The sequence below is a fragment of the Trachypithecus francoisi genome, unplaced genomic scaffold, assembly GCF_009764315.1.
Source record: "Trachypithecus francoisi isolate TF-2019V2 unplaced genomic scaffold, Tfra_2.0 Lachesis_group6, whole genome shotgun sequence".
Lineage (NCBI taxonomy): Eukaryota > Metazoa > Chordata > Mammalia > Primates > Cercopithecidae > Trachypithecus > Trachypithecus francoisi.
Genome location: NW_022681471.1, coordinates 96,747,364 through 96,771,931, shown reverse-complemented (window position 1 = coordinate 96,771,931; position 24,568 = coordinate 96,747,364). Strand labels below are relative to the sequence as shown.

The following is a 24,568-nucleotide window of genomic DNA, read 5'->3' as shown; positions in this document are numbered from 1 at the left end:
CCCTAAAGGGTCACCTCTCGAGTGTGCACATTGGTGAGACCATCCACCTTCAGGAGACTGGACCTAGAGAAGTGGGTTCAGAACCTGTTGGCAGGGAATTCCCAGGTCGCAGGTATCCAGGACATGGTTCTGGGTGGGCAAGTGTCTTGGCCCCAATGACTCCTTGCCCTGTGTCTCCCTGCCTCTTGCCCCGTCTGAGGACGACACCAGCCAGACATTGTGGGGTGCAGACTTGGATCAAGCACAGCCCTTCCAAGGAGGCCATCCATCCAAACACTATGAACTTTGGCTGGGTGCAGTGGCTCAGGCTGGACGCGATGGCCCACGCCTGTAATCTCAGCACTTTGGGAGGCTGAGGTGGGTGGATCACTTGAGGTCAGGAGTTTGAGACCAGCCTAGACAATGTGGTGAAACCCAGTCTCTACTAAAAATACAAAAATTAGCCAGGCATGGTGGCGCATGCCTGTAATCCCAGCTACTCCGGAGGCTGAAGCAGGAGAATTGTTTGAACCCAGGAGGCAGAGGTTGCTGTGAGCCAAGAGCGCACCACTGTACTCCAGCCTGGGTGACAGAGCGAGACTCAGTCTCAAAATAAACAAACAAACAAACACCGAACTTCAAGGCAGATGCCTGCAAGTGAGAAGGGAGGGCACTGGGAGGGGATTCATTTCTTAGAGGTGGTAGCGCTTATGCTAAGCATAGCAGGTGGATTCAGATTTCAGCAGGTGGAGAAGTAGGGAGAAAGGAGCAAAGCAAATGCCCAGGGCTACCCAGGGTTGGGGTGTCTACGAATTGTCACTACAAGGCAGAAAAGCTGGAGGGCAAATCTGTATCCTCCAGATAGCAGGCAAAGCCTCCAGTAGTCACCGGCTGTCTTAATTAATCGGTAATTCTTACCAAATCCAAGGTGGGGAAGCCTGGCCAAAATGGCAAAACCCCATCTCCGCTAAAAATACAAAAATTAGCCAGGCATGGTGGTCGGCGCCTGTAGTTCCAGCTACTTGGGAGGCTGAGGCAGGAGAATTGCTTGAACCCAGGAGGTGGAGGTTGGCAAAATCATGCATCTTGGGCCATCACTATTTCTCAAGGTCACTTACACACCCGTCCTCCCTCCTCCGGCTCCTTTTATGGGCTACCAACTGCATGATGAGTGAGAGCTAGCATGGGCACAAAACTACCCCAGGAGGGCTGGGTACAGTGGCTCACGCCTGTAATACCAACACTTTGGGAGGCCGAGGCGAGTGGATCATTTGATGTCAGGATTCGAGACCACCTGGCTAGCATGGTGAAACCCCATCTTTACTAAAAAAAAAAAAAAAAAAATTTGCCAGGTGTGGTGGTACTCACCTATAGTCCCAGCTACTCAGAAGGCTGAGGCAGGAGAATTGCTTGAACCCAGGAGGCAGAGGTTGTACTGCATTCCAGCCTGGGGGACAGAGTGAGGCTCCATCTCAAAAACAAAAACAAAAAAATCCCTCCCCTAGCAGCCCATGAGTGGCTGGAGTAGGCTCTGAAAGGGCAGGTCTTTCTCCCATCTTGAGCTTAAAGTTTCTCTCCCAGGGGACGTCAGTCAATCACATTTCCTGTAATAACCCTGGGCCACCTGCTTTTCTCCCTGGAGCAAGGTTTTGATTAAGGGCTGTTTATTTTTTTTTTTTATTTTATTTTTTTTTTTTTGAGACGGAGTCTCGCTCTGTCGCCCAGGCTGGAGTGCAGTGGCCGGATCTCAGCTCACTGCAAGCTTCGCCTCCCGGGTTTATGCCATTCTCTCGCCTCAGCCTCCCGAGTAGCTGGGACTACAGGCGCCCGCCACATCGCCCGGCTAATTTTTTGTATTTTTTTAGTAGAGACGGGGTTTCACCGTGTTAGCCAGGATGGTCTCGATCTCGACCTCGTGATCCACCCGTCTCGGCCTCCCAAAGTGCTGGGATTACAGGCTTGAGCCACCGCGCCCGCAAGGGCTGTTTATTCTCCCAAGTCGGTGGTACCAGCTCACTTGGTGGATGGGCTCCTCCTTTTTATGCCAAGAGTCTCTGATGCCTCCTTATTTTCCACTTGGGAGAAATGTTTCAGTTCACAGGTGGAGAAGAAGGTCTTCCTTAGTGGTATCCCAGTGCCAGAGCACCAGGCCCACTGTCCTGGAGAAGACTGAAGGCAAGGTGGACCCAATAAGCTGGGAACAAAGGTTGTGGGTGCAGACAGGTTGGCTCTTACAGTCGAGATTCAGCCTCTGGACTGCTGCTGGGGGAGTGGGGGCTTCGCTGGGCCAAGGCTTGGCGTGATGGCTACAGGGACACCTCCGACACTGGTGGTCACAATGAGAGGGCTGCCCATCGCTCTCATCTCATAAGTGGGGCGAGTCCAACCCTGGGGATAGAGATGTCATTTGAGAGGCCTCCCCCACCCACATCCCTACCCCATCCCTCGTATTCTCTTCTTTCCAGCAGGTTAGACAAGTTCAGCCACGTCTTGGCTTTCAAGGCTCAAATGGAAGAAAACAAAAATTCCCTAGGGCGGCCGGGCGCGGTGGCTCAAGCCTGTAATCCCAGCACTTTGGGAGGCCGAGACGGGTGGATCACGAGGTCAGGAGATCGAGACCATCCTGGCTAACACGGTGAAACCCCGTCTCTACTAAAAAATACAAAAAAACTAGCCGGGCGAGGTGGCGGCGCCTGTAGTCCCAGCTACTTGGGAGGCTGAGGCAGGAGAATGGCGTAAACCCGGGAGGCGGAGCTTGCAGTGAGCTGAGATCCGGCCACTGCACTCCAGCCCGGGCGACAGAGCGAGACTCCGTCTCAAAAAAAAAAAAAAAAAAAAAAATTCCCTAGGGCACCGTGGCCTGAGATGCCTAGATTCACATCCAGAACCCTTTTGTGGGCAGGGAACTCCTGGCTTCCAATCATCAGCCCTGGCTCACCAAGTCCTGTGTGGCCAGAACTTGGCAGGTTGCCATGGATACCTGGAAGTGCTGACCTAGCAGACAGCAGAGGCTTGCTGGGGCCAGGAGAATGTGGGGGCACCTGAACTGCTGGCCAGAAGGGCTAAACAGGCCCCCCCCACCCTCATTTTGATCAGACCCCCTCCACCAGTCTCCTAAAAAAGGGCTTTCCAAACTTTACTGGGCACAGGAATCCCCGGCTCTGCAGACCTGGTTAAAATGCAAATACTGGCCGGGCGCGGTGGCTCACGCCTGTAATCCCAGCACTTTGGGAGGCCGAGGCGGGTGAATCACAAGGTCAAGAGATCAAGACCATCCTGGCCAACATAGTGAAACCCTGTCTCTACTAAAAATACAAAAAATTAGCTGGGCATAGTGTAGTCACAGCTACTCAGGAAGCTGAGGCAGGGGAATCGCTTAAATCCGGGAGGTGGAGGTTGCAGTGAGCCAAGATCGCACCACTGCACTCCAGCCTGGGCAACAGAGTGAGACTCCGTCTCAAAAAAAAATAAAAATAAAAATGCAGATGCTGATTCAACAGGTCTGGGGCAGGGGCAGAAGGTGCTGAGATTGCGTTTTCCTAACCAGCTCTCAGGTACTGCTGCTGGCCCACCGGCCACACTGAGTAGCCAGGGCCTTAACTGAGTCCTGGTGGGTTTCAGAAACCTCAGTCAGATTCTGAAGGTCCTGATTCCTGGACCCACTGCCTTAGGCAACCACTACCAGCCTTAACTCCAGTGGGAACCTCTAGCCTGCCTGGAGTGGAAGGACTCTCTCTCCAGTCCGTTTTTGGATCATTCACCATCAGCCACTTCAAAGAAAGGAAATCAGCAGCCTGCATTTCGGGGAAACGTTTTAAGCTGTCCTGTCCCTTCTCCAGCTCTCCAAGTTATATAATGCATCCTTGTTGAAAATGCTGATAATGCTATTTGGGTGGCAGGAAGCCAATTTTGGGCTACATATTGCTTGGGGCTGGGGCTGGGGTCAGGGAAGGGGGCAGGGTCTGGGGAGGGTTTAAGGAGAGAAAGGGGCCAGGCAGATGGAGAGAGGAAGGGAGGGCCAGGGTGGTCAAGGCCCGGGGATAAAGCCGATTGGTATGTCAGCAAAATCTGTCACTGGCTTTAGTAATTCGAAAGGCAGACACATTCTTTCATCTCTGTTAATCCTCATCTGATACAGAGGATTTTCCTGCCATTAAATCTGGAGAAAGAAAAATAAGCACTCAAACCTGCACAAGCAACTATGCCTCTTCACCCCTTGCTCCCACCCCCGACCCCCACCTTCACTTCTCTCTCTGACCATTTTTAGCATTTGTGACTGCCTAACTTGGGAGATGGATGGGCTGGGGGAGTGGAGGGGCACCTCAAAGGAGCGGGACCAGACAGACTCCCAAGACGGTAAGCAACATTTGAGTACCATTCATTAATGCTTCTCTGCAGGGGTTTCCTCTCCATCCATTTCCTTGCTGGGTTGTCAGTGATGCCATCTGAGTTGCTGTCAGGGCTGTAGCCTGACGAAGGGTTTCCTAATGCATCCAAGCTGCCCATTTGCGGGGAGCTGCTGAGTGCCTGTTGTCACTGGTTTGTCTTAGCCCAACACCAGGGTCATTAGGAAGGAAGGAATGTAAGGAAGAAAGAAAGGCAGGGCATTCAGGAGGAAGTGTGGAGGCGTGGGAGGGTTCTCACAGGGCCCTCCCGGGCACTAGGTGACCTGTCCTTTCTCCCCTCAGGTAGGGATCCCACGGCTGGCTGGTCCTAAGCCACCGAGTGGATGAAAGGCCGAGGGATGTTGGTGTTGCTTCTGCATGGTGAGTTCTCCTGCTGGTGGGTGCAGGGATTGGGAAGAGGCGTGGAAGCCACAGAGTTTCTGCCCAAAGAGTCTTTAAAGTGGCTTCTGGGACAGCTGTATCTGGACACTTCTGATCAGGTTTCACTGACCCTGTGATTGTGGGGGAGGGGATAGAGAAAGCAAGAAAACAGCAGGTGGGGGGGGTTTTTCTTTGCTTAGAACAAAACTCCTGAGCTGAACACATAAAACAGTCCTCTTGGTGATTTTCTTATTCTAATTTCAGATATGAATTCATTGGTGTAATAACCAAAAGCTACAGTTCTACAGTGGTTTTTTTCTTTTCTTTTCTTTTTTTGAGATGGAGTCTCGCTCTGTCACCCAGGCTGGGGTGCAGTGACATGGCTCTTGGCTCACTGCAACCTCCGCCTCCCAGGTTCAAGTGATTCTTGTGCCTCAGCCTCCTGAGTAGCTGGAACGACAGGCACCTGCCACCACGCCCAGCTAATTTTTTGTATTGTTAGTAAAGACGGGGTTTCGCCATGTTGCCCAGGCTGGTCTTGAACTCTTGACCTCAGGTGATCCGCCTGCCTCGGCCTCCCAAAGTGCTGGGATTACAGGCGTGAACCACCATGCCTGGCCTACAGTGGTTTCTAATCACATTATTTTAAACTCATTTAGTTAAAAACAAAAGTCCCTTAAAAAAACCATCTTCCTAAAGGAAAAAGAAAAAATGAAAAATGTCTTAGAATTGTGGGATTATGGATATTGAAGTTATTTGTCAAAGTTTCTCGCTATGTTATGTGCACTTTAATATACCAAGAAGACTTGTTATGAAATATTTTGCCCAGCTGTAGCTGTTCCAATCTGACTGAGATAGCCTGAGGAAAAATCCTTTAAATTCTTCAGTAAATGATTCTACACAAAGAATGTTTTTTTCTGACCCTCAAGTGAATTTAATTATTTGAGATATGATCTACGTAATAGACTTCTGTATGGGATGCTGGTAGAGAACATTTTACCGGATCATTCTAAACGGGAGTAATGGAGTTTTCTTCTTCTTTATTCCACCTTTTCAAAAACCAGAACTTGCTCTGTTCAGTCACCCCACAGGCATACCCTGTGTGCCTTCAATACGCTCAAGGGATATTTATGAGGGATATAATAGCATGGTCTTTGTCCTTGAGAAAATTCTTTTATAAGAGATTCAATAAATAAGCAATAAAAAAAAATTGGAGCAAGGCACATGGAACACTGTGATAAATAGGACATGGCTTCCTACCTCGAGGAGGCTCTAAAGAACGGAGGTTGATATTTATATCATTACTAACAGCCAACTTCTTGCCATTCCTCCTACCTCGAAAAAATATGAAATTTGATTGACTCATTGGGACAGACTGTTTGCTTCCAACAGCCAGTATCATTTTAAACGTGCACCGAAAGCTCTACCGTTCCTCACAGAAAGCAGACAGTATTCATAGCCCGCACACTGCGAAACAGGAACTGTCCCTGCTACAGAAACCCGAATATATACAGACTTCTTGTGACAAGTTGGAGAGCTCAGCGGTGACATCATTTGCTAACAATAGATGCACTTAAAATTAATGACCATCTCCACATCCCCTGGCACTTTAATTTAAAACCACTTTAGCAAGCACAGAGAATATTTCTCTGACTGCGAGTCACAAGCAATACGGACAATATGTTCCCGAGAAGCAGGCAGGGATAGTGTTCTACCTCCTTGGTCAGAAAAAAAATGACTAAGTGAGCTTCACAAAACAAGACCTTGGGAAAATCAGAAGTGGCTCGCAACAGGGAAATTTGGGGCAAGAGAAATTCTCCTCTGGACACACAGGGCTCCTGGAAGTGCCCCACTTCTCAGATGCATAAGTGCAAATACCTCCACCTCCTCCCCCCATGTTAACCCTTGGGGTCTTCCCGCTGTTCACAGCATAATATCTGAACCCCTTAACTTCCTTTACAGGGTCTTTCACATGTGACTTCCTCTACACTGAGTCTTCAAAGAGGGTCAGGGGTTGTGTGTTTGTGTTTTTGTGTGTGTGTTTCTTTTGAGACAGGGTCTCGCTCTGTTGCCCAGGCTGGAGTGGAGTGGCACAATCTCGGCTCACTGCAACCTCTGCCTCCCGGGTGCAAGTGATTCTCGTGCCTCAGTCTCCGGAGTAGCTGGGATTATAGGCATGCGCCACCACTACACCCGGCTAATTTTTGTATTTTTAGTAGAGATGGGGTTTCACCATGTTGGCCAGGCTGGTTTTGAACTCATGGCCTCAAGTGATCTGCCTGCCTTGGCGTTCCAAAGTGCTGGGATTACAGGTGTGAGCCACCGTGCCCCACCAAGATTTGCATTTTAAAGGAAGTCTATAGGAAATAGAATCACAATGAGATGCCACTCATACAACTAGAATGCCTACATGTTTTGTTTTGTTTTTTGTTTTTTGTTTTTTTTGAGATAGGGTCTCACTCTGTTGACGAGGCTGAAGTGTAGTGGTACTATCTCGGCTCACTGCAACCTCCGCCTCCCGGGTTCATGTGATTCTCGTGCCTCAGCCTCCCGAGTAGCTGGGATTACAGGTGCCCCCCAACATGCTCTGCTAATTTTTGTATTTTTAATAGATACGGGGTTTTGCCATGTTGGCCAGACTGTTTTTGAACTCCTGACCTCATGTGATCCACCTGTCTCGGCCTCCCAAAGTGCTGGGATTGCAGGTGTGAGCCACTGCACCCGGCCTTGATTTCATTTCTGTGAAGTTCTAAAACAGGCAAAACGAATCTGTAGTTCAGAAAGCAGATCAGTGGTTGCCTGGAGCCAGAGGTGGAGAAAGGACTGAAGTCAAAGGAGCCTGAGGAAACTTTCTGGGTGGTAGAAATGTTTTAAGTCTTTTTGCTGTTGCTGTTGCTGTTTTTGTTGTTGTTGTTCTGAGACAGGGTCTTGCTCTGTTGCCCAGGCTGGAGTGCAGTGGTGCGATTATGGCTCACTGCAGCCTCAACCTCCTGGGCTCAAAGGATCCTCCCACCTCAGCTTCCTGAGTAGCTGGGACTAAACGTGCACCACCATGCCTGGCTAATTTTTGTTTTTTATTGTAGAGATGGGGTTTCGCCATGTTGCCCTGGCTGGTTTTGAACTCCTGACCTCAAGCAATTTTCCTGCCTCGGCCTCCCAAAGTGCTGGGTGCCCATCCAGACATGTTCTAAGTCTTGATTGGGGTGGTGGTTACACAGGCATGTATACGTTTATTATACTTACTGAACTGCACACTTAAAATGGGTACATTTTATTGTAAGTAAAGTATACCTTAATCAACTTGATTTAAAAGAAAAAAAGAAGGCTGGAGGGAGAGAGTGGCTGTACCAGAAGCAGAAAAAGTCCTTCACTGTCCACAGTCAGGCACTGTGGTGTATCAGGCAATATGTATGTGAGATTCATCAATGTTATTATGTGGATTCGAGTAGTTTTTTCCTTTTGATTGCCTAGTAATATTCATTTGTACAGACTGACTGGTTAGTTTATCCATTCCCCTATTGTTGGGCATTTGTTTCCAGTTTGAGGTGATTGTTAATACTTAGGCCCGGAGGACTTTCTGGGGCCTTGCGTTCTTCTCCTTAGATGGGACAGATGTTCATCTCCACGTTTCACCAGACCTGCGAGGCCAACAGCAGACTACCCCTCTGGAAACATTGATTTCTCCATCCCTTATGACTTATGTTAACCAGCAAAACTGCAGCTCAAATCCTTTCTTTCCTGTCACAAAAGGTACCTGCATGGGGTGCAAACCAAGTTCTGGGGTCACAGGAGGCCAGAGGCCACGGCATGGTCTCCACTACTGCACTTCTGTTTCCTCCAGCCAGTCTTGTTTTGAAGATCCAGCATTGGGTTTTGGTTCGAGGAGCTACCTGGTAGCATTTGCCAAGAATGGAAGGAGAATGATTTCTAGAGCCAAGGTAGCTAAATAGATTTTGCTGAAACCAGAAATTTGACCATATTTTCCCTTGCTATTTTTGGTTTCATGAGGAACAAGTTCTTTTAAAACAATGAGAATAAAGAAACATTCCAACCTCAGTCTGTGGTTGGAAACACCAAGTAGCTATTCTCCTAGCAAACCTCAGGTGGGAAAGCACATATTTGAAAAGCCGAGGGCTTAGGAAGGAGAAACTGCTCAGCTGGTCTGCATCAGACTCATTATGCGGTGCCTGAGGCTGGCCATCCCTGCCTCCTTGCAGCTCAGGGGCTGGCCAGGACACCCGAAAAGGACACACAAGCAGGGAGCCATTTCTGGTGTTTATTTTCCCAGATTCAGGGACACCTTGTAACATTTTTAAAAAACTGAAGTAAAATTCACACAAGATAAAATTAACTGTTAACTATCTTTTCTTCTTCTTCTTCTTCTTCTTTTTTTTTGAGATGGAGTCTTGCTCTGTCGCCCAGGCTAGAGTGCAGTGGCACATTCTCTGCTCACTGCAACCTCCACCTCCCAGGTTCAAGCTATTCTCCTGCCTCAGCCTCCCAAGTAGCTGGAACTACAGGCACGCACCACCACGCCCAGCTAATTTTTTTATTTTTAGTAGAGACAGGGTTTCACCATGTTGACCAGGCTGGTCTCAAACTCCTGACCTCAGGTGATCCACCCGCCTTGGCCTCCCAAACTGCTGGGATTATAGGCATGGGCCACCGCACCCAGCCCATTAACCATCTTAAAGTGTACAATTTGGTGGCATCTAGCACATTCTCAATGTTGCGCAACCATCGCCTCTACCTAGTTCCAAGACATTTTAGTCTCCCCAAAAGGAAACCCCATGTCTATTAAGCAGTCACTCCCCATTCTTCCCTCTCCTCAGCCCCTGACAACCATTAATCTACTTTGTGTCTTTATGGATTGGCATATTCTGGACATTTCCTATAAAGGGAATCATAAAATATGTGGCCTTGTATGACTGGCTTCTGTCACTCAGCATATTTTGGAGGTCCATCCATGTTGTAGCATGTGTCAGTCCTTCATTCCTTTTTTTGTTTGTTTTTGAGACAGGGTCTTGCTTTGTCACCCAAGCTGGAGTGCGGTGCCATGATCACAGCTCACTGCAGCCTGGACCTCCCAGGCTGAAGAGATTCTCCTGCCTCAACCCCCCCAAGTGGCTGGCACTACAGGCACGCTTCTCCACCAAGCCCAGCTAAATTTTATATTTTTAGTAGAGATGGAGTTTCACCATGTTGCCCAGGCTGGTCTTGAACTCCTGGACTCAAGCAATCTGCCTGCCTTGGCCTCTCAAAGTGTTGGGATTATAGGCATGAGCCACCGTGCCAGGCCTTCATTCCTTTTTAAGGCCAAATAATACTCCGTTGTATAGCTATGTCACATTTGCTTATCCATCCATTGACTGATGGACATTTGCTGTTTCTACCTTGGGCTGCTGTGAACATGCATGTGCAACTGTCTCTTTGAGACCTTGCTGTCAAGTCCTCTAGGTATATGCCTAGGCATGGAACTGCTAGGTCATATAGTAACTCTACATTACACTTTGTGAGTCTTTATATCACACAGATGAATCCCATTTTTATAAAACTGGTGCATCTAGACCCTTGATTTTTGACTTTGGCTGCATATTGTAATCACCTGTGGAGCTTTAAACATACCAATGCCTGATCCCACCCCTGAAGATTCTGATGTAATTGGTCTGATGTATGGCATGGGTGCTGTGAGTTTTCAAAGCTCCACAAGGCGATTCTAATGTTCAGCCTTAGAAATGAACCATCCTAGACTCCAGACTCCTCTTTGCAGCCTACCCCGGGTAATAACTTCAGTATTCTGACAACTGGTGTCATGCTTTCCATTCTAGGGCAGATTTCCACATAGTCCTTTTTTTAAATTTTGAGATGGAGTCTCTGTCGCCCAGGCTGGAGTGCAGTGGTGCGATCTCAGCTCACTGCAACCTCCGCCTCCCAGGTTCAAGTGATTCTTCTCCCTCAGCCTCCCGAGTAGCTGGGACTACAGGTGCACGCCACCACGCCTGAATAATTTTTGTATTTTCAGTAGAGACAGGGTTCACCATATTGGCCAGGCTGGTCTTGAACTCCTTACCTTGTGATCCGCCCACCTTGGCCTCCCAAAGTGCTGGGATTACAGGTGTGAGCCACCACGCCCAGCTGATCCTTTTTTTTAAGACGGGATCTCACTCCGTCGCCTAGGTTGGAGTGCAGTGTCACAGGCACAGCTCACTGCAGCCTCCACCTCCCCAGCTCAAGCAATCTTCCCACCTCAGCCTCCCAAGTAGCTAGGAGTACAGGTGTGCATCACCATACCTGGCTAATTTTCGTATTTTTTGTAGAGATGAGGTCTTGCCATGTTGCCCAGGCTCATCCTGAACTTCTGGGCTCAAGTGATCCTCCCACCTTGGCTTCCCAAAGTGCTGGGATCACAGGCATGAGCCACTGCACCTGGCCTCCGCATGGTCTTTGAAGGATTTGTGCCTTGACGAGGTTTAATCCTGTGACAAGAATGGTTCATAGAGCCCACACCTAGCTTGGGCCAGTGTTTTCACAGCTATGTCAAGCAACGAGACACATCTGTCCCCCATAACTGTCTACACATTACAGATGAGGAAACTGAGAGAGGTTGTCTGAGTTTTTTTTGTTTGTTTTTTGTTTTTTTGAGACGGAGTCTCACTCTGTCGCCCAGGCTGGAGTGCAGTGGTGCGATCTCGGCTCACTACAACCTCTACCTCCTGGATTCAAGTGATTCTCCTGCCTCAGCCTCCTGAGTAGCTGGGATTACAGGCGACCACCACCACACCCGGCTAATTTTTTGTATTTTTAGTGGAGACAGGGTTTCACCATGTTGGTCAGGCTGGTCTCGAACTCCTGACCTCAGGTGATCCGCCTGCCTTGGCCTCCCAAAGTGCTGGAATTACAGGCGTGAGTCACTGCGCCCAGCCTGAGGATTTTTTTTTTTTTTTAAAGCAGTATAAGAGAACAGGGATGAGAGTTAGTGTCCTCAGAGTTTATGAGAGAACTAGGTCAAGAGGCTGTGCCCTCGGGGTATTTTAATACTGAATGTTCTGGAAAGCCTTGCATGTGAATCCCGGAGTGATGACAGAGGCTGGCTGAGTAGGGACCTGTCATGAGCCCAGGGCAGTCCTGCTACATTTATTTCTCATCTTCCCCTCCCTACCTCACACTGGGATAAAAAGCACTGAAGCCTTTTTCCAATTTCCAGATGGATCCTTACCCAAAATACCGGTGCAAGAAGAGAAATTGCTAAGCAACTGCCAAATGAGTTTCACCTTCTCTTTTCACAAACTGTAATCTTTATTTTTAATTTGGTAAATGTTTTTCTGGCCAAGGTATTCCCATGGACTCAGCTCTGAATAGCCAAGGAGACTTGTTTTTGGAATGCTCACTGCTGATTCTGGGAGAGGCTATTTTTTCATTTGGATTCAGCAAAACCAGGGATGTCCTAAACAGTGTTTGATTTGATGTTATGTATTTCCTGTCAGCGAATGGGGAGCAGTTTCCTTTTGGTTGAGGGGTGCTGCATGGTCCTGAATTTGAGTTGTTCTCTCTGCTAAGGTGAAGAGGTCATTGGCCGGGTGCAGTGGCTCATGCCTGTAATCCCAGCACTTTGGGAAGCTGAGGAGAGCGGATCACTTGACCAGATGGTTCAAGACCAGCCTGGTCAACATGGTGGAACCCCGTCTCTACTAAAGATACAAAAATTAGTTGGGCATGGTGGTGCATGCCAGTAGTCCCAGCTACTTGGGAGACTAGGCAGGAGAATCGCTTGAACCCGGGAGGTGGAGGTTGCAGTGAGCCAAGATCCTGCCATTGCATCACGTGGTTCTTCAGGAAAAGAGGAGAGGCCAGGAAGAGGGAGATGGTTCTAGAGAGATTAAGGGAGCCTGTCTGATTCAGGATATTGCTCAGGACTCTTGTTGCAAAGCATCTACTCTAGGTCGTCGAAGTCAAGGAGTTTACTTAGGGACATCAGGTATTCTCAGGCTTCCTACTAGAGGCCACACTGCCCAGAGCAATGTCCAAACCAGGAAGTGCCCAGCTCCAGCAAAAACCCTGTGGTCACTGCCATTGGTGGCCATACCTGGCAGCTCCAGGGAATCATGTTGGGTACTGGGTGCCAGAAATGCAAGCCTAAAAGCCTCTGCCACCATTCTGGCCAGACATTGGTTTCTGCCTGGTACCTACTTCTGAATCCAAGTCTCACTGGGTGTCTGATTGACAAGCTATGTCACATGCCTGAGCCCTAACTGCAAAGGGAGTTGAGAAAGAAAGTTTCTGGCTTCCATCGTGAGGAGGCAGGACTTACGATGTTGGAAATTCCCTAAATGTAGAAAGAGTGCTTAAATGGTGCTGGGGAGCCAGAACACATGCTATGGTCTGAATGTTTGTGACCCCCATTCCCCACCCAATTCATATATTGAATCCAACTCCCCAAGATGATGGTATTAGGAGGTGGGGCCTTTAGGAGGGGATTAGGTCCTGAGAGTGTAACCCTCACGAATGGAATTAGTGCCCTCATAAAAGAGGCCTCAGAGGCCGGGCTCGGTGGCTCATGCCTGTAATCCCAGCACTTTGGGAGGCTTTGTGGGCAGATCACCTGAGCTCAGGAGTTCACACCAGCCTGGGCAACATGGTGAAACCCCACCTCTATTAAAAATACAAAATTAGCTGGGCATGGTAGCGCATGCCTGTAATCCCAGCTACTCAAGAGGCTGAGGCAGGAGAATCGCTTGAACCTGGGAGGCGGAGGTTGCAGTGAGGTGAGATTGCACCACTCCAACCTGGGTGACAGAGTGATACTCCATCTTTGAAAAAAAAAAAGAAAAAAAAAGAAAAAAAAAGTCATTGTATAGTATATTTCTTTTGTGTCAAATTTCTTTTAACATGTTTTTATTGCTTGTAGTTTGTTCCTTTTATTGCTGAGTAGTATTCTACTCTACAAGTAAATTATAATTTATTTCTCCATTCTACTGTTGGGCAATTTCTACTTTTTATCAATTATAAATTAGCCTTTCTGAACATTCTTCTATAGTCTTTTTGTGGATTCTTTTTTTTTTTTTTTCATTTTTCTTGGGCAAATACCTAGGAGTGGAATTGCTGAGTCACATGATAGGCATATGTTTAGCTTTAAGAGATATTGCCAAAGTTTTACAAAGCTATGGAACTATTTTACACTCCCATCAACTATGCGAAAGAATCTAGTTGTTCTCCATCCTCATCAACATCTGGGGTTATCAGTCTTTTGAATTTTAGCATTCTAGTGAATGTGTAGGGAAATCTCACTGTAGTTTTAATTTGCATTTCTCTGATGGCTAATGACACTGAGCACCTTTTCATGTGCTTAATGGCCATGTAATATATTCTTTTTTTTTTTTTTTTTTCGAGACAAGGTTTCACTCTCACCCAGGATGGAGTGTGGTGGTGCCATCTCAGCTCACTGTGGCCTCTGCCTCCTGGGTTCAAGTGATTCTCCTGCCTCAGTCTCCTGAGTAACTGGGATTACAGGCACCCTCTACCACGTCTGGCTAATTTTTGTATTTTTAGCAGAGATGGGGTTTTGCCATGTTGGCCGGGCTGTTCTCGAACCCCTGACCTCAGGTGATCTGCCCACCTCGGCCTCCCAAAGTGCTGGGATTACAGGCGTGAGCCACCGCACCCGGCCTATTCTTTTGTTAAGCATTCAAGTCTTTTATCCATTTTTTAAAATAAAATTTTAAAAACTTTATTCTTTTTCTTCACTGGCAAAGTGAAAGCAATCACCCATTTTTACTTAACTGTCTTTTCATTATTCATTTGTAGGAGTTATTTTTACATTCTGTATAGTCATATATATAAGACATACCTACATACATACAATTCATATTTAAAGTGTATCCTCATGAAACTATCACCACAATCAAGATAATGAACATATCCATCACCCCCAAGAGTCATGCCCCATTATAACCTCTCCCTCCTACCCTTCTCTGCCTCCCTACTCATCCCCAGGCAAGCCCTGATCTTTCTGTTACTATAGATTAGTTTGCAGTTTCTAGAATTTTATGTAAGTGGAATCACACAGTATATACTCTTTCTTTTTTTTTGGTCTGGCTCCTTTCACTCGGCAGAATTATCACGATTCATCCACGTTGCAGGTATCAACAGTCATTCCTTTTCTTGGCAATTTTAACATTATTTTTTTCTCTTTCATTTTTAAAAATTTCCATAGGTTTTTTGGGAACAGGTGGTATTTGGTTACATGAGTAAGTTCTTTAGTGGTGATTTGTGATATTTTGGTGCACTCATCACCTGAGCAACAAACACTGAAACCAAATTATAGTCTTATCCCTCACCCCCCTCCCACCCTTTCCCTCTGAGTCCCCAAAATCCATTGTATCATTCTCATGCCTTTCCATCCTCATAGCTTAGCTCTCACTTACGAGTGAGAACATATGGTGTTTGGTTTTCCATTTCTCAGTTACTTCACTTAGAATAATAGTCTCCAATCCCATCCAGGTTGCTGTGAATGCCATTAATTTATTCCTTTTTATGGCTGAGTAGTATTCCATCACATATATACATACCACAGTTTCTTTATCCACTTGTTAACTGATGGACATTTGGGCTGCTTCCATATTTGTGCAATTGCAAATTATGCTGCTATAAACATGTGTGTGCAAGTATCTTTTTCATATAATGACTTCTTTTTCTCTGGGTAGACACCCAATAGTGGGATTGCTGGATCAAATGGTTCTACTTTTAGTTATTTAAGGAATCCCCACACTGTTTTCCATAGTGGTTGTACTAGTTTACATCCCCACCAGCAGTGTAGAAGTGTTCCCTGTTCACCACATCCACACCAACATCTACTATTTTTTGATTTATTGATTATGGCCATTCTTGCAGGAGCAAGGTGGTTTTACATTATGGTTTTGATTTGCATTTCCCTGATCCTTAGTGATGTTGAACATTTTTTCTTTTTTCTTTTTTTCCTGAGACAGAGTCTCACTCTGTCATCCAGGCTGGAGTGCAGTAGTGCGATCTCAGCTCACTGCAACTTCTGCCTCCTGGGTTCAAGCAATTCTCCTGCCTCAGTCTCCCAAGTAGCTGGGATTACAGGCACAGGCCACCATGCCTGACTAATTTTTGTATTTTCATTAGAGACAGGGTTTCACCATGTTGGCCAGGCTGGTCTTGAACTCCTGATCTTGTGATCCACCCGCTTCAGCCTCCCAAAGTGCTGGGATTACAGGCGTGAGCCTCCGTGCCTGGCCAAGCATTTTTTTCATGTTTCTTGACCATTTGTACATCTTCTTTTGCGAACTGTCCAATAGTCATTCCTTTTGATTGCTCAGTGATATTCCATTGTATGGCTACATCATTTGTTTGCCCATTCAACTCTTTTTTTTTGTTTTTGTTTTTGAGATGGAGTCTCGCTCTGTTGCCCAGGCTAGAGTGCAGTGGCGCAGTCTTGGCTCACTGCAAGCTCCACCTCCCGGGTTCACGCCATTCTCCTGCCTCAGCCTCCCAAGTAGCTGGGACTACAGACGCCCGCCACCATGCCCAGCTAATTTTTGTAGTTTTAGTAGAGATGGGGTTTCACCTTGTTAGCTAGGATGGTCTCGATCTCCTGACCTCGTGATCCGCCCGCCCTGGCCTCCCAAAATGCTGGGATTACAGGGGTGAGCCACCATGCCCGGCCAGTAGTCTTTTATATTTAGTAGCATACTTACCATTTCCATTGCTTTTTCATCGCTCTTTATTCCTTCTTGTAGACCTAATTTTCATCTACCAGCATTTTCCTTCAGACTGAAGAATGTCTTCATTTTTTGTGCAGAAGATCTGCAGATTGGAGAAGAATTTTGTCAGATTTTGTTTGCCTAAAGTATCTCTATTGCCCTTCATTTCTGAAGATATTTTCACTGGAGAGAGACAGAATTCTAGGTTGCCAGATTTTGCTTTTCATTCAGTGCTTAAAGGGCACTAATCCGCCCCCCCACTTTTTTTTTTTTTTTTTAAAGACAAGGTCTGGCTCTGTGGCCCAGGCAGGAATTCAGTGGCATGATCTCCACTTACTGCAACCTCTGTATCCTGGGCTCAAGCGATCCTCCCACCTCAGCCTCCCAAGTAGCTGGGACTATAGGCACATGCCACCACACATAGCTAATTTTTGTATTTTTTGGTAGAGACAGGGTTTTGCCATGTTGCCCAGACTGGTCTCAAACTCCTGGGCTCAAGCGATCCACCCACCTCAGCCTCTGAAAGTGCTAGGATTACAGGCATGGGCCACTGTGCCCGGCCACTAATCTCATTCTTGATCATCCACTCTCATGACCTAAGCACCTCTGAAAGTCTCTGTCTCCTAATACCATCACTTTGGGGGTTAGGATTTCAACACATAAATTTGGAAGGCGGATATAAACATTCAGACCATAACTGTGATTCTCTTTTACTGTTTTTTACCCTATGTAACATGTCTTTTTGTTTTGGATACTTTTAAGAATTTTCTATCTTTGTTTCTCAGCAGTTTGGCTATGATGGGCCATGTGTGTGTATGTGTTTTATGTTACTTGGGGCTTGCTAAGCTTCTTGTTTTAATCAAATTTGGAAACTGTCATCAATTATCTTTTAGCCATATTCTGTATCTTCTCTCCTCTGAGACTCCACATACATGTATATTAGTCTAATTGCTTGATATTGTTCCACAGGTCATTGAGGCTCTGATAATTTTTTTCCCCCGTCTTTTTTTTTTTTTTCTCTCTGTGCTTCACTTTGGTTAATAACAATTGGCCTCTCTTCAAGTTTACGAAGATTTTCTTCTGCAGTGTCTAATCTGCTATTTATCTTATTCATAATTTTTAAAATTTCAGCTACTGTCTTATTTCAGTACTAAGATTTCTACTGGGTTCCTTTTTAGAGTTTCCATACCTCTTCTAAAATTCAGATTCCCTATGTCTTTGCCCATGATACCCATCTTTTCCTGTAAATTCCTTAACATATTTCTAGCAAATCTTTGCTTGGTAATTCCAACATGCGAGTTGTCTGTGAATCTGCTTCTGCTGTTTTTTTTTCTTCTTCTTGATAAGTGTCATGTTTGCTGCTTCTTCACATGTCTAGTAGTATTTGGTTGTATACTGGATACTGTGGATGGCAGTGGTAGAAACTCTGGATTCTCTTGTCTTCTGTTGAAGAGTGTCGAATTTTGTTCTGGCATTCAGTTAAATTACTGGCAGATCACCTTGTTCCCTGAAAGGCTTGGTTTTAGGCTTTTTAAGGGTAGGCCTACTTGAGTTTTGCCCTTAGTCCTGGGAAACGGTCTTCACTCCTGAGGCATGGTCCTTTGGGGTTTCAGTGGAAAGCTCAAGGTATTTGACAAGCTCCTCTAACTTGGCGTATCTTGAACTCTTTTTTTTTTTTTAAAGACAGAGCCTTGCTCTGTTGCCCAGTCTGGAGTGCAGTGGCATGATCTCAGCTCACTGCAACTCTACCTGTAGTCCCAACTACCTGCCCACCGAGTAGCTGGGACTACAGGTGCCCGTCACCACACCCGGCTAATTTTTTTTGTATTTTTAGTAAAGATGAGGTTTTACCATGTTGGCCAGGCTGGTCTTAAACTCCTGACCTCAAGTGATCTGCCTGCCTTGCCCTCCCAAAGTTCTGGAATTATAGGCCTGAACCACCACGCCCAGCCAGGACCTTGAACTCTTAATCTGCCTCCTGTCACTGGGCAATTGCTAAAATCTGTGTTTAGGTCTTTTGGTGTTTAGTTCTTGCTTTCCCCCTTGGCTCCTTGGAGTCATCCCACACATATGCCCTTCAGAACTCAGCCAAAGACATAAGGGGAACCTGTATACCAACTTTATGGCTCCTCTTTTGAGGCTCCCTATTTTCCATGTTTTCCCTCCTCAATTTCCAGCCACTGTGGCAGCTATAAATGCTGATCTCTAAGCTGTCAGCTTGCTTTCTGCTTTAGCTTCACTCCCCATGTGCTGTGTGGACTTGAAAATGCCCTGAGAGAGCCGGGCCCAGAGGCTCACGCCTGTGATCCCAGCACTTTGGGAGGCTGAGGCAGGAGGATCTCTTCAGGTCAGGAGTTCAAGACCAGCCTTGGCAACATAGTGACACCTTGTCTCTACAAAACATTAGCTGGGCATGGTGATACATACCTGTAGTCCCAGCTACTTGGGAGGCTCAGGTGAGAGGATTACCCTAGCCCAGGGAGGTCAAGGCTGTGGTGAACCGAGATTGCACCACTGCACTCCAGCGTGGGCAACAGAGAGAAGAGACCCTGTCTCAAAAAAAAAAAAGAAAAAGAAAAAGAAAAAGAAAATGTCTTGAGAGGAAAAATCAGTTAGATGCACATCTCACCTAGTTTGTGTCTCTTCTTTGAAGGGTTGCATCAACTCTGATTGCCTGTTTTGGTTGTTCTCTGGGGCTTTAAAACAATTTTTTTTTTTTTTTTTGAGACAGAGTTTCGCTCTTGTAGCCCAGGCTGCAGTGCAATGGCACTATCCTGGCTCACTGCAACCTCTGCCTCCCAGGTTCAAGCAATTTTCCTGCCTCAACCTCCTGAGTAGCTGAGATTACAGGTGCCCGCCAACATGCCTGGCTAATTTTTTTTTTTTTTGTAGTTTTAGTAGAGACAGGGTTTCGCCATGTTGGTGGCCAGACTGGTTTTTTTTTTTCTTTTAGATGGATTTTCGCTCTTGTTGCCCAGGCTGGAGTGCAATGGCATGCTCTTGGCTCACTGCAACCTCCACCTCCCGGGTTCAAGCGATTTTCCTGCCTCAGCCTCCCGAGCAGCTGGGATTACAGGTGCCTGCCACCATGCCCAGCTAATTTTTTTTTTTTTTTGTAGTTTTAGTAGAGACAGGGTTTTGCCATGTTGGCCAGACTGGTCTTGAACTCCTGACCTCAAGTGATCCGCCCACTTCAGCCTCCCAAACTGCTGGGATTACTGCGTGAACCACCACGCCCAGCTAAAACAATTTAAAAATATACATATTTTGTCCAGAGTCTACCATAGATAGCAGTGGGAATGTTAGTCTGACAGAAGCTACTCTGCCATGATCGCAGTATAACTCATCCACATGTATTATTATTAAAAGAATTTTTTTTTTGGTGCCTTGCTTTTCTGGCTCACTAAACATATACTTAGTCTTCATACTGAACAAACCAATACAGTTTTGCTGTCAGTTCTGATAATTTACTTGACTTAATTTATTATTATTATTATTTATTATTTTAGATGGAGTCTTGCTCTATCACCCAGGCTGGAGTGCAGTGGCGCGATCTTGGCTCACTGTAACCTCTGCCTCCTGGGTTCAAGCGATTCTTGTGCCTCAGCCTCCCGAGTAGCTGGGGTTACAGGCATGCGCCACTGCATCTGGCTAATTTTTGTATTTTTAGTACAGACAGGGTTTCACCATGTTGGCCAGGCTGGTCTCGAACTCCTGACCTCAGGTGATCTGTCCGCCTCTGCCTCCCAAAGTGCTGGGATTACAGGCGTGAGCCACCATGCCCGGCGACTTAATTTATTATTTTTGGGGGGGACAAGGTCTTTTTCTGTTGTCCAGGCTGGAGTTCAGCGGTCCAATCATAGCTCTCTGTAACCTTCAACTCCTGGGCTCAAGTAATCCTCCTGCCTCAGCCTCCTGAGGGGTACTGTTTGCTCTCCTGCAGGAATTTCAGATAGAGCTGCCCCTGATCATGAAATAAACATTGTGCCTCTACCATGCTGCCTTTTCCATTGGTCCTCAAGATTGGGCTTGGGGCCTCTGGCTTCCACAGGGTAGCAGGCCACGACATTCTACTTTTTTTTTTTTGAGATAGAGTCTCACTCTGTCACCCAGGCTAGAGTGTAGTGGTGCAATCTCGGCTCACTGCAACCTCTTCCTCCCGGGTTCAAGCAATTCTGCTGCCTCAGCCTCCCGAGTAGCTGGGATTACAGGTGCATGCCACCACACCCGGCTAATTTTTATACTTTTAGTAGAGACAGGGTTTCACCATTTTGGCCAGGCTAGTCTCGAACACCTGACTGTAGGTGATCCATCCGCCTCTGCTTCCCAAAGTGCTGGGATCACAGGCATGAGCCACTGTGCCCAGCCTCATGACATTCTACTTTGCTGCAGGTGGCAAGCCTACTGGTGGGCTTTTGAAGTCTTTATCTGATCCTCCATTCAAATGCTCAGAACGAAAGTAATTTATAAACAACTTACTCTCCCATGATGATGTAAAAAAGGTTCTAGCAGGCAAGGACTGGTGAACAGAACTTAACTGCAGAGTGTCTATAATTAATTCTTTTGAGATGTGCAAGAAGGTCACTGATTTTATTTAGTATGCTGTCCTTTTGGCTTAACTTTAGTGACTGTTAAAGAAAAAAAATTAATTGATAGGCTTTTCTTTCATTCCCAATCTCCTGCTCCCTAATTCTCCCTCCTCCTTGAGGTATAATTACTCAATGGGGATGTTCAGGAATTGAATTCTTCTGGTGAGGGGAACTACAGTAGCACCAACAGAAATATAACACAAGCCACATGTTTAAAAATTCTGAGCAGTCACATTAAAAAAAGGTAAAAAGAAACAGTTAACATTAATTTTAATATTTTATTTAACCCAATATATCTAAAATACCATTGTAACATGTAATCAGTATAAAAATCATTGATGCAGCTGGGTGCGGTGGCTCACACCTATAATCCCAGCACTTTGGGAAACCGAGGTGGGCGGATCAACTGAGGTCAGGAGTTTGAGACCAGCCTGGCCAACATGGCAAAACCCTGTCTCTACTAAAAATACAAAAATTAGCCAGGTGTGGTGGGTGGCACATACCTGTAATCCCAGCTACTTGGGTGGCTGAGGCACAAGAATCGCATGAACCTGGGAGGCGGAGGTTGCACTGAGCCGAGATAGCGCCAATGTACTCTAGCCTGGCGACAGAATGAGGACGCAGTCTCAAAAAAAAAAAAAAAAAAAAATCACTGATGCAGTATTTTACTCTTTTAAGTCTTTGAGATCTGGTGTGTCTTCTATATGCATAGCACATCTCAATTTGGGTTAGCCACATTTCAAATGCTCAGTAGCCCATGGGCTAGTGGCTACTGTATTGGGCAGTGCAGGTCTACAGTGTAGGCTACAGCAATGCCCTCGGAGATCCCCCAGGGCCTGCAGACAACAAACCCTCAAGGCCACATTCTAGTGTTTCCTGACCAAACTGAGGGTGGGGTTGCTATTTTTCACGGCCCAATAATGAGATGCAGATGAACTGGGAAAGGAGGGATTTTTTATTTCTGTAACTGGTTACAAGGAAAAGGCCTGGAAATATCTCCAGACCAACTCAAAATTACAAAGTTTTCCAGAGCTTATATACCTTCTTTTTTTTTTTTTTTGAGATGGAATTTCTTTTTTTTTTTTTTTTTTTTTAGGTGGACAGGAAGTAGAATTTATTGGTATTAAGTGGGGGCAGCATATTGGAAGCCCTCATGAGTGCAGGGCTCGCCATTTGTCCAGAGGACCACGGTTGGGGATGCACTTGACCCCACAGCCAACTGGGATCAGCCGCTTTTCAGCCACCATGTCGTCAAATTCATCAGCATTGAACTTGGTGAAGCCCCACTTCTTCGAGATGTGGATCTTCTGGCGGCCAGGAAACTTGAACTTGGCCCTGCGCAGGGCCTCAATCACATGCTCCTTGTTCTGCAGCTTGGTGCGGATGGACATGATAACTTGGCCAATGTGAACCCTGGCCACAGTGCCCTGGGGCTTTCCAAAAGCACCTCGCATGCCTGTTTGGAGCCTACATTGGGGTAGTGCAAAGTTAGAAACGTGAATGTCCATCGGAAAGGCCTGTCTCCAAGGTCCCTTAGAGCAACCCATACAACAAACAGGCTGCATACACTACCAAGGAAGCTGCTGTTTGCAGCCATTGCACACTGGGACCCCATGAGGAAAGGAACTCAGTCGGCTTAATTGGCTGCAGATGAGATGGAATTTCACTCTCGCCACCCAGGCTGGAGCACGCAATGGCACTATCTCAGCTCACTGCAACCTCCGCTTCCCAGGTTCAAGCAATTCTCCTGCCTCAGCCTTCTGAGTAACTGGGATTACAGGTGCCCGCCACCATGCCTGGCTAATTTTTGTACTTTTAGTACAGACGGAGTTTCACCGTGTTGGCCAGGCTAGTCTCGAACTCCTGACCTCAGGTGATCTGCCCACCTTGGCCTCTCGATGTACTGGGATTACAGGCGTGAGCCACTGCACCTGACCCAGAGTTTATATACCTTCTAAGCTATATGTCTGTGTGTAAGTGTGCATTCATCTAAAGGCATAAGTGATTAACTTCTTTTAATCTATAACTAAAATCTGAGTTTTGAAGACCTTCCTCTGGAGCCTCAGTAAATTTACTTGATCTAGATGGGTCCAGGTGCTGGGGTGACTACCCTTATCTTGTCTCCTGCTAAATCATGGAGGTTTGGGGAGTTCCTTCAGACCCCCAGTAAACTTGTTTGTGGAGGTCTGGGGAGTTTAGACACCCAGTAAAACTTGTTTAATCCTAAATGGGTCCTGTTAAGAATTATTTCATTATCTTGTCATGCTTTAAGGCCCAGGAAAGGCCTGGGCAAAACTCTTTTTGGGCTTTTGTTACCTTCCAGTCTTTGTATAAGGGCACTGGCTTATATATATATATATATTTTTTTTTTCTTATTCTTCTTCTTCTTCCTGGGGTAACTGGTTCTTTAGAAGGAGGGGAGCACTGGGGAGTATCTCCAGGGTGGCTGAACTTTGCAACCTCTTTAATAAACAACTTCCCCCTATAAAGTTTGTCCTCCTTTATCACCACACCCCGATGCCCCAGTCTTCAGGAAATGGCATCAGGCCCATATTTCTGTAGATTCAGAGTTCTGCAAGGTAGAGCATTCCTTCCAATGGGATCTTAGAACTCTTAGAGTTGCAGAATTTTACTGACTAGAGTCAGGAGGTCTCAGGAGTCCAGACTTCCTTAAAGCTTGGCTCAAAATTCCAAGGGAGCTCCTAACTCCATGGGACCCAGAGTTTCTGGCTGGGGAACACTGGGAGACCTGGGATACAGTGGCTTAGCCTCAAGCAGAAAGGTGAACAATATCTTTATGGCTTGAAGGTATATGAAATAATATCACTACATTAGAGCAGCGCCTCTGCTTGCACACCTATGGGAGTCTGTAGCTGTGACACGTAGAAGTTGGCCACATCCAGTCAGTGGCTCCAAAGTGGGTGGCCACACGCACATCCTCGTGCAATGTGAAGCTCACCTTACCATTCACCATGGCCAACAGGCTGCGGAGGTAAGGCTCCAGAAGGGCGGCTCAGGCCCGCTGCTCCTGGGATTCCAGGGATTCTTCAGCTACAGGACACTCCTGGATTGCAGGAACCTCTGGCTTCAGGGGGGCTTTGCATCCATCAGGGGCAAAGCCACGGCTGAGGCCATCAGGGCCTTAGGGCAGCTGGAGCACAGGCAAGGGAAAGGTCACTGGAGCCTGCATTGTCTTGGTGAGGTCCGTGACTACTGGTGCCCCCACTTCTGCCGGCGCCCCGCAGTAGAGACCCGGGCAGGCCCTGAGCCGCGGAGCCTGGGTTCTGCCAGCGCCACCGCCACGAACACACGTGGTCGCGGGCAATATTATTTATTTATTTAGTTTTGATACGGAGTCTCACTCTGTCGCCTGGGCTAGAGTGCAGTGGCGTGATCTCAGCTCACTGGAACCTCCGCCTCCCTGGTTCAAGGGATTCTAGTGCTTCAGCCTCCCGAGTAGGTGGGATTACAGGCGCCCATCACCACGCCAGGCTAATTTTTGTATTTTTAGTAG

General features: G+C 46.8%; 1 protein-coding gene, 1 non-coding gene and 1 pseudogene across 2 annotated transcripts; all 3 read right to left on the bottom strand.

Annotated features, from left to right (window-relative positions):
* Window positions 1-22,127: 22,127 nt before the first annotated feature.
* Window positions 22,128-22,697, bottom strand: LOC117078032 (60S ribosomal protein L10-like). Its single transcript, XM_033201550.1, has one exon. The coding sequence runs from the start codon at window positions 22,617-22,619 to the stop codon at window positions 22,206-22,208; it is 414 nt and encodes a 137-aa protein (XP_033057441.1). The 5' UTR covers window positions 22,620-22,697; the 3' UTR covers window positions 22,128-22,205.
* Window positions 22,570-22,704, bottom strand: LOC117078644. The gene has a single exon (XR_004435082.1). It is a non-coding gene; the product is annotated as a small nucleolar RNA SNORA70 (small nucleolar RNA).
* A 1,145-nt stretch (window positions 22,705-23,849) lies between these two features.
* Window positions 23,850-24,244, bottom strand: LOC117078031 (annotated as a pseudogene).
* Between the last annotated feature and the right edge of the window lie 324 nt (window positions 24,245-24,568).